Consider the following 10,431-nt stretch of genomic DNA (forward strand, 5'->3'; position numbering starts at 1 on the left):
GATCTAGCGATATTCTTAAAGTAATTTATTTGGTGTTTTCATAAAACCTTTTTACACAAATCTTATTTTCCATAAAAACTTTGTTGAACACTTAAGCAAATTTAGATTTATATTTGGTTATTTACAAGAACTCGATTGATCGGATATAAAACACCAAATTTGATTAAGGTTTTCAGTCTTAGACCGACCAAGGAAAGATTGTCTGTAGTTCAAAGCCTAATAAGTTGAATTAATCGATAAATTGTTACACATTAATAATCAGATCAAAGTTATAAGTTGTTTTCTTGCTTTGTGTAAACATGCCTTGAATTCTACTTTAACCTAAATGTAATTTCTATAAATTGTAATCTAAACTATTGGCAGAATTAGAAGCAAAATACATATCCATTTAAACTATTTAACGATTTTTCTATTAGCCTCGAGAAAATGAATTTAATCAAAATAATAAGTTTTTATTTATCAAAACGTTCCTTGTGGGATCGATATCTTTTTTATTACTACAAGCGAAAGCCGTGCACTTACGGAAATCGCTCGACAGTCACATGTCCAAGCTGTGATGATGATCCAACATCATAATGAGCCTACGAATCAGTATGCAGGTCAGACGGGGTCGGAGTCCAACAAACCCACTCTGATGCATAAGTCAATTTATGATTAAGACTGAATGGAAGGGTATGAACTAGTTTGAGATAGTAGTTAACGTACAAAACCTTGTGTATATACATGTCTATTTATTCGATTAGGTTTAAGGTTGCCACCTTCTTGGGAATCCTTACGGAGCTAGGATTCGTAATCCCTTAAGGAATCTGAATCTGGGGAGGAATCCTTTGTCTCATAGGATTTTAGAAGATCCGTTGACGTCCGGAGGTCAGAAACTCATAAGTCGCGATGGACTGTTGTTTGCTGGGCTTGGGTCATGGTGGATATATCTGGACTGTTGGAGTGGGCCATGGACCGTATCAGGGCGTTCTTTGGACTCTTATTACACTTAAACTTGGGCCGCAATGAAGATGGTGATGACGTCACACATGTGACATCACTTAACCTGATATCACTGAACTATATTAAAAAAAACATAAAAATAATTCAAATATAATCATCCATAACAAATAATAAAACATATTCGACATATTATTCGATCAAATAGTTTTTCATAACAAAAATATTTAAAAAAATCAAAATATTCAAATAAAAATAAAACATTCAATGGAAAGCACTCTTCCAAGCATCTCCATTGGAGATGCTCTTAGTTGTTAGCATTTTAATGAGTATTTTTTTTAAATGTATTAATAACACACTAAATAGCTTAACATAATGATGTTTGGAAGGTCTAATATGACAGTTAAAACCGATCTTTTCAAATTTTCGATAACATAGGGATAAAATTGATCTTACTTTGGAAATTAGGGTTAAATTTAGGTAATTTTGTATGTTGGGGCAAAATCTGCACTTCTCTGAAAATGTTAGAATCAAATTTGGCGCATAATCCAAACATATATTAATGGGTATATTTATGAGTATTTGGATGGGTAACCTTAACGGTAATGAGTTGAGTATCTTCATGGCAGGGGATAACTTCCCGAACCATCTCCAAAAACGGGAATAATTTTCTTCCTCATTCTCGACTTGAATGAAAACAGATACTAGAAATTTCCCGACCTAAATATAGTTGGACCAATAATAGGTATGAGTATTATGACCACCATCGCTAAATCTGAGATTTTATGAGAGGATCTTGGATCTCCAACTCAATTAAGAACCCTTCGTACAATATTGCCAAGTGTCTTTCATTTATCCACATCGCAATTAAAAAAACTCATTAATCATTAAACAAAATGTTTAATACTTTTTCATCTATCCTTTTCTACCCTTCCAGAACCACGGTTCTCCATTTGTCGTCATCGCCCTCGCTGTCGCTCTTCACTGTTTGTAAAAGCTCTAACCGGTTCAAACAAACTCAATTAAACTTTCAACAAAACACCTAATTCAACATGATTTTTTCACTCTACTATGGTTCAAGAATTACCCAATTAAATAAGGAATAAAACAATTAAGGATCAAAGACCCTTCAACTTTGCGAGCTTTATGTAATTCTGACGCATTAGGCCTCTGAATCCCCTAATTGTTTTGCATATCTAAATTAGAGAAGTCCAAGAATTTATTGCTGATTTGAAGGATGATTTAGTCCGTAAATGGACAATCACAAAACTGGAAAGGTCTATGGTCAAAGGAAGCAAATATTAGTTTGAGCTTAGAAGCAATTTAATTGTAATTTTAAGTTTATAGTTTCAATTCATTCTCTTTCTTTCATATAATATAATATAATATATTGATCAGTTCCATTCTGCTCATTGTTTGCTCCAAAAGATTGAATTTGTAATGGATAATGTTATCATAATGTTGTTAATTAATATTGTGCTTGAGTCAATTTTGGTATAAGTGGAGGAGAAAGGGCTCGGTAACAAACAGAAAGATAGAAGAAGCAAAAAGTTTTTTCGTATTGTGATGTGGATAAATTGAATAAACTTGACAGTATTTAGAGGGTCCTTAATTGAGTTGGACATCTATAAAATCCAGCTAAATCTTTCCCCTTTCATTTTTATATGACCAATGGGAAATCGCTACTTGTCCAGTCGTGGAAGGATGTCGTATTCCTTCCTATACAAGTACATCAAAGTACTGGGCTTTTCCAATGTCACATTTCAATCATAAGGTATTATGTAATTTTACGTTTTCATATTTAAGGGATAGATATTGCTGTTCTGTTTTTTTAAAGAAAAAATCAAAATTAGTGAAATATGTTTATAATTAAATTACAATTCAGAATATTAAAACAATCTTTATGTTATCTACTGAAGAGAAAGTGTATAAGGAGCCAAAAGCCCACTAAGAAGCAAACACCCATTCTATAGCCTAAGAAAATGGATCCACCAAACGGGCCATACTAGTTGTCCATAGAAAAATTTACAAAGAAATTCAAATTTGAAAAAGTAACTACAATTTTGTTTCGATTACTATTTTCAACTATATCATGGCCAATAATATTATAACAGTTAAACAAAATATACACCTTCGCTGCTCTTTTTCAATAACTGCTTAGTATATTATTTGACATTTGGAAAATAAAAGTTAATATTTTTGATTTATTAAAAATTAAATTTCCAACATTAACAAAATAATAATATTATTATTATTTATGCTTTTCATGTAAACAATCCTTGTCCATATAAGCTAAACACTTGAAGAATGGATAAGCTGATAGATAGGAGACCTTACCTAAACGCTAACAACATAGGGCGAGTTTTGTATGGGAAGAGGAAATTAAAGGAGCTTAGACGGTTAGAGAAAGCTAATTGCCGGTGGTGGATTCTCAGAGAGACAAGAGATATGGGTTGAGAGAAATGTTCTTTGAGAGAAGATGAAAAAAGAGAATAATGGAACATGCGATTTTAAAAATAATCTAAAATTCTAAGATTAAATATTGTTTTCTTTTATATATAAGGAAAAATAAAGAAAAATATATAAAAAAATGGAAATTTATGTAGAAATTCATTTTTAAAAAACTATTTACAACTATATCAAGTCATAATTTTGAATTATGTCAAATTAATAAAAATCATTAAAGGATTAAAGTATATAAAAAAAGGCTAAAAGGCCCAGAGCCCAGACAGCTAGGCCCATAAATTGGAAGTACAATAGAGTAATGGATCTTAGTGTCCTAGAATCCAAAACAAAAGCGTCGCTTTCCAATTCCAACTGTGTTATAGTTAACGGTGTTGAGCAATGCTTCGTTTGCCATTACTCCTAAAATTAGGGGCTGAATCTACCCATTTTCTCAAGGATACACTGCCCCACACACACAACCCCTAAATCCTTTTGTTTCCCCCTTTAACTAAACACAAATGCCCTTTCTTCTATTTTATTTTATTTTATTTTTGGTGCATGCATTCTTCAACTTCACACAACACTTCATAATTTATATACACTAAATTATTATTCTTTCCGATTTCTTTCAAGATTTCATAAACATTTGTGAATGTCTAATTTGATACCATTTTATTATATCAAATTTCAGAAGGGAATGAGTCCCAACCGCTTCAACTAACAGTTTAATTTATTGGTATGATTAAATTATATATTTACGTGACTATTTCTATAAATGTGAGCATCAAATCAAATAATGAGGATGTTAATAAAATATGTGCAGTTAAAAAAAAAAAAGATGTATAGTAACATAAAAGTTGTATAGAGTTAGGTAGGTGACAAATTTCAATCATTATCGATGTAGAAATAATATCTAACAAAAAAAGATGGGATAGTTTACCTAGCTATTTTGATTCACATACTGTAAGATGCTTCTAACTCATGTCATCTTCCATATGTCCTTTCCCAATTATTTCCTTCCTTTTCAATTCTATCAATGACAACTACTACTACAACATTACACTATAATAATTATAAATTTTCCTTTCATATGATCATACCTTATTTAAATGCCACAATCAACCACATATTGTTATACAAACTAAAAAAGGAGAGAATTTAAGAAAAGCAAATATTTATTTATGTATTTGAGTCAAAGGGCCCAGTCCGTTGAGTGGAAATAATTAGGAGGTCCTCCATATTCCATCCTCTCCATTTCTTGTAATTCATATGCATTTGTCGCCTAAGGGGTTAAAGGATTAATATAAGATTATTTGGGCAGATATCTTAAAAAAAAAAGATAAACTAATTAATTACCTGCTGCTGCTGCTGTATTGTTTCCAAATTCTCTCTCTCCAAGTTGAAGTTGAAGTCATAGTGCATACTAGCTGCTGAAAGTTTCATGGACAGAAACTGGGAAAACAAAAACTAGAATTAACATAAGATTAAAAACAACATAATTATTGGGGTGTGGGGGGACTAACTTCAATCTGATTCTGAAGTGAGTGAACATAATTAATAATGACGTCCAGCATAACAGCCATTCCCATTGTCTGCAAAGATATTAAGTTATGAATTGAAGAATATAAAATTGAATTATAACAAGTACCCTACGTACCTTGTAGCATCCTGGAACAAGGTCCTGTAAGCTCCTAAGTTTCTCATTGATTTTCTCTCTTCTTACCTATATATATATATATTTGATTTGATGATATTAAAATGAATAATGGAAGGATTGAAAATAATAATAAAAAAAGTGAAAAAGGAGATACCCTTTCAGCCAAACTGTGAGTATCAGTAGCTTGGCCTCTTTTAGCTCTGACATGAATAACTTCTTTAGGCATCTCCATTTGTTTGTCTTCCTTTCTCTTTCTTTTTCTTCCACCATTATTAGTCTGCATGCACTAATATATATAATTATACAAGGAATGAAACGTGGTTAATTAATTATATGTAATTACCTTAATATTGTTGTTTGGACAGGGAGAGTTGAGAGAGAGATGATCGGAAGAAATTAAGAATTGTGGATCATCTGTTGCTGTGGCCAACAAATAATCAGATGAGGAAGAACAAGAGTAAGAGTAAGAGTTCATCTCTTCTGAGTTGACGTTTTGTAGCTTCCTACTCACCCATCACTCTATTAAATAACTCTACCTCTTGTGGAAGCCCACCTCTTCATTTTGCATTTTTTATTTAATTATTTCTACTTCATGCTCACCAATGTTTTAAGATTACAAAATATTTTACTATATCAGGAAACCCAGCCTAGATCAAAACCTTAATTATTTCATGCCACCTCACATTTCAATCAATAAAACATTAATATTATCTAATTTATTATATACTTTTTACTTAATTATATATATATAATTTTTAAACTTATAATATAAACTCTAAACCCTACAAGCTAAACGTTTAACTCTAATTTATAAACTATAAACTCCAAAAACAAATATAACACTTTACATTAAATTACTATTCAACCTAAAAAGTTACTCCTTTCAAACCCCACAAATCTCATTTTACACCTCAAAAACTTTGTATCTTTGTGGCATAGTTGATAAAATTTCAGGCACCTATGGCAGGGCATTTGACAATAGTCAAGGCTGTTATCGTTGGTGCTTTTCTAAGAAGTGGTCGGTTAAACTTCTTAAGCGCTTTAATAGATACATTCAGAACTTCATATGGTGTGGTTCTATCACGTAACGAAATTTGGTGACTGTACCTTGGCAGGACTACGGTAAACCTATTCGACAAGGGGGTTTGGGTGTTAAGTAGCTGGACACTTTTAACTTGGCTCTATTTAGGAAGCTCGCTTGGGGTCTGGTATGTGGTAAAACGTTGTGAAGTCGCTTGCTTCAGTCTGGAGCTCGGTTAAGGTAGCTTATGGGCTTCTTCGGCAACACTACTTATGACAAATTGTAGGGTATTCGGATCTTAACTTTTGGACATCGGAATGGATGAATTCGCAAGTCTATATTCAAGCGCATATGGTACCTTCTCGTCACTTAACAGCTCCGGTTTCAGATTTTTTGGATGGTGTGGATTGCGTGAATTTGCCCACCCTCCCACAGACGTTGCTGAAGAAAATAACTTCAGCAACACTGATAACTTGTGAAAAAATCATTGATCGGAGCACTTCCCTGTGAGATACCGTTGGGATCGGCCGGGGATACTCTGATGCCAAAGTTAGTAATATTTCTGAGAATAAACTATAATCACAAAAGTAGAGAATCAAAATGTGTACCTCAATGCCTTGGGATGTGAGGCTATTTATACTAGGATACCTGTAACCATCGAACTAGTAACTAGAAAGCCTTCGATTAATGCTCTTTTAATGAGTAGTTATTACACTATTCATGTCTGGCTGTTAGCTCATTTATGGAGTTGTTTCTAGTCATTAATGGCTTCAGTTTCCATGTGGGAAGACGATGCCGACATCCTTGGGCGAATCAACGCTAGATGGAGGGTCTTCCAAGATTTGGCAGTTGCGGACCTCCTTAAGGCGTTTGGCCTTTACGAGGCATATCTAGAGATCAAGGATCCTTTGTGGCATGTGACTTGCTTCATACGCCATCTGGCTGGCGGACATTTGGTCACGATCGATGTCTAAATGCTTATTCAGTCCTTTTAGCATCTTTGTATCTACCCGGGAGATTCGTCGGGGGATCCTTATCCATAAGAATATTGATGGAGGATCCTTCATCCTTTGTCTAATTATTATGCTTTTTCCCCATGTATGATATTTGGATGTTATAGAGATGTAGATGAACACTCATGTCATTACTCATCTTTAATTGCTATCAATTCTCTATTAATCCCAGCATTTATCCTTGAAACCCTCAAAGTTGGGGTATTCGAACAGTCAAGTCTTTATTCCCCTTAATGGCATTAATTGCCATTTAATTGTATTTATTCCCATTCATGGATGGTTATAAGGGCGCCTTTTGGTATTCTTAGAACCGTCGAGGCGTATATATGCTCTCCTTGAGAATAATGGCTGGTCTCCATTACTCGCTCTCATCGGGCGTATCTTGTTATGGCGTGTCTCGTCATGGTCCACGTGGCGTGGCATAATGCTAGAGACTCATTCATTTTTTTCATTATTTGCATATTCATCCATGCATTAATCCTGCATTAATTATCATTAATTCCACATTAATCATGCATAAATATCTCTTTTAGAAGGAATAATAATTTGCCATTATTTCTATTAATTTTCTCTTATTCCTCATTCAAGAATACTTTGGGTTGTTATCAAACACAAAGCGGTGAGGAACTTGATTTTTGTATTTGGAAGGCTGCTGAAGATGGCGATTTCATAGTCAAACTTTTTTACCAATGGTTATGCTCGGAACCAACGTGGCATGCAATTTTTAAATTTCTCTGGCAGGTATTTATCCTACCATCTCGGTCTCTTCTTTGCTGGACGGCGTTCCGTGGTTAGTTGGTGACTCAAGAGCTTCTCCGGCAGCGTGGTATCCCGTTAGTATCGCACTACTACTTGTGGCAATATCACAGTGAGACACTTCTACACTTTTTTTATTGACTATCAGTTTGCTAAGCAGGTTTGGAATATCATTGGCTATCTATTCGAAATTACGATGGTTTTGGATACAAACCTTACGGAATTCTTGCAAAAGGCGGCAATCCAGAGGTTCAGTTCCCAGATAGAGTCTCTGTGGGTTAGTGTCGTGGTGCATGGGGTATGGGTTATCTGGAAGATGAGGAACAATTGCTTATTTGAGAATGTCGAGCCTTATATTCACCTATCACTCCGACTTCTTTGGGCACAGATTTTCGATTCTCAATCTCTATGGACAAATAACGAAGTTTAACTTCGAAGGAAGTTTGTTTTTAGGCCCTAAAACATGCAAAACACACAAAAACTACTTAAAACATCATAAACTAAACTAGACACGACGCAACAAAAATTTGAAAAATTTATACAAGTTTTTGTAAGTTTGTCTCCTCACACTTAAAATTTGCAATAAGTTCCAACATTGCAATTTTATCAAGAAAGTGCACATGTAAAGAGTTAGGGAGAAGAAGACAACTTACTGATCGGTCGGGGGCTAGGGCCACTGCATATTGTAGCGGGCATAATAGTCCTCCGCTACATACTCAAGTCCAGATAACCTCTGATACATGATATGATCAAATGTCGTGAAGCGTTGATCCATATGTTGAACAATAGCATAGGTTTGGCGGTTGAGATTTCGCATCTCATTTATCATGTTGCTCATTGACTATAGTTGAGCCTGAACCATCGGCCCTTGAGTGCGGACCTATTACAAAAGGGCTTTATGTGGAATTCAGTCATCGAACTGGGTATTTTATATACTTTGTGGATGTAGCCTTGGTTGAGACATGCTCCCAAAATCTTAACAGTTTGTTGGCAGGCCCCTTCGCGGGGCTGGATCAAGGTTAATACATATTCCTCGGTCATTGCAGGCACGGCCAGATGCGGAGGCATTTTTTTGGGATGGCTCAGATGGTTCCACCGGTTCATTTGCCTTCCCCTCAGCATATCAGTTTGCACACCTTGTGGAATTAGAGGCAGCATTACACCGGATCTAGGTTGCTCACTCCAGCGGTTGGACGTCACTTTGGCTTGAAAGCGACTCAACTTACGTCATCTCGTGTCTCAAACTTTGCATCGGGCCGATTCCTTGACAGCATCATCGTAAGTGGCGATGTAGCCTTAATCTCGCAGATTAAATGCATCTTGTGGTCTCACATGTTTCTCGAGAAGGTAACATGGTCGCGGGAGTACTTACAGGAATGGGTCGGTGCTGCAGTTTCATGGTGGGATTTCAGGGTTATGGACAATCATATAGATCGAGCAATGTATCGTTTTTCTTAGCAACTTTCTTTATCTTTCTGTAACATTTTGATTCTTTGATTTATATATATTTTTATGTTCGGGTCCTTGGTCGCTGTGAAAGTGCTAACCTAGTTGGGATGTCCTGGCACCTGGCTCCCCTTCTTCACTTTTAATTTAAATAAAAACTAGTTTAAAAAAATAAAAAGTAACTGGTTTCAAATTTGATTAGTTTAACTTCTGAAGAAAATATATTCAGTCAATTAATTGATAATAAATATTTATTTTTTAATATCAATAGTTTTCTTTACATGAACCGGTATGATTCCTACTTTAGTTTGGTTGAGTGCACTATTCTAGAAACATAATGAGGTCAAGGGCGGATCCAGAGGGGGTGGGGAGGGTCGGCCGACCCTCCGGCCCTCCGAAACACCCTTGACGAACAGTGGTTTAGTCCGAAGCAGCCCCCCAAAATAATTAAAATTAGTACTTATAATATAGAATGTAATTATATGACATAAAACTAAGTTTGCATAGTTGGTTGCAGTGATAATCAAATAAACCTCCACATCCAAATTGGTCTAAGCTAGAATCTCCATCTATTCACTTTTTATCTCATTTTAATTTTTTTCCTTAAATCTTATTCTCCTTTAAAAATATCAATATTACTACCTAATTATCATTTTTAATCATTATTAACCTCATTCTCATTTATTATTTTTAATTGTATTTTTTTAGTTACAAAATTCATGACCGAGAAGACAATTTGATGAATAATTTCTCTAATTGACCAAACTTGTCAATGTTAGGGATAAAATTATTTTTGGCTGCCAACGTTAAGGGTAAAATTGCATCATTTTAGACGTTAGGTGTAAAATTGTTCGTAGGTATAACGTTAGAGTATTTTTGCACCTTATCCTTACTTTATATTGAAGCTTAGTTATTTTGCACCTTAATGTTTCCAATTATGATCAAATTTACTCTATATTATCAAAAATTTGAAAATTTTGATTTGACTACTATGAATCAAAGCCTTAAGTCGTTATTAAGAAAAAAAATCTTCATGCAATGGAGCTCATCCGGACTTTGAGCTCTGGCTCCGCCACTAAATAAGGTTATCAAATTATTATTGTAATAAAACTCCAAACTAGTAAAAATTGAGTTTGTACATGGGAGAAATTTTA

The 10,431-nt window shown here is 34.5% G+C and overlaps 1 protein-coding gene across 2 annotated transcripts; it reads right to left on the reverse strand.

The window, feature by feature from the left end:
- Window positions 1-4,249: 4,249 nt before the first annotated feature.
- On the reverse strand, window positions 4,250-5,602 carry LOC136207729 (transcription factor BEE 3-like). Of its 2 annotated transcripts, none has more exons than XM_065998768.1 (6): window positions 5,385-5,602; window positions 5,196-5,327; window positions 5,042-5,107; window positions 4,908-4,976; window positions 4,741-4,836; window positions 4,250-4,666 (listed from the first exon to the last, which is right to left on the reverse strand). In XM_065998768.1, the coding sequence occupies exons 1-6, from the start codon at window positions 5,514-5,516 to the stop codon at window positions 4,577-4,579; spliced, it is 585 nt and encodes a 194-aa protein (XP_065854840.1). In that variant the 5' UTR covers window positions 5,517-5,602; the 3' UTR covers window positions 4,250-4,576. The 2 variants fall into 2 exon arrangements, with proteins under 2 accessions (XP_065854840.1, XP_065854849.1); XM_065998777.1 differs by having other exon boundaries at window positions 4,255-4,666; window positions 5,196-5,318; window positions 5,385-5,598.
- Window positions 5,603-10,431: the final 4,829 nt, after the last annotated feature.

The sequence above is a fragment of the Euphorbia lathyris genome, chromosome 1 (genome assembly GCF_963576675.1).
Source record: "Euphorbia lathyris chromosome 1, ddEupLath1.1, whole genome shotgun sequence".
NCBI classification, from domain to species: domain Eukaryota; kingdom Viridiplantae; phylum Streptophyta; class Magnoliopsida; order Malpighiales; family Euphorbiaceae; genus Euphorbia; species Euphorbia lathyris.

Excerpts from the sequence above, each read along its gene's own strand:
- LOC136207729 (XM_065998768.1), bottom strand. The coding sequence starts at position 5,516 with ATGAACTCTTACTCTTACTCTTGTTCTTCCTCATCTGATTATTTGTTG. Across the intron at positions 5,328-5,384 it reads GTCCAAACAACAATATTAAG|TGCATGCAGACTAATAATGG; the intron begins GTAATTACATAT and ends TATATATATTAG. Across the intron at positions 5,108-5,195 it reads CTCACAGTTTGGCTGAAAGG|GTAAGAAGAGAGAAAATCAA; the intron begins GTATCTCCTTTT and ends ATATATATATAG.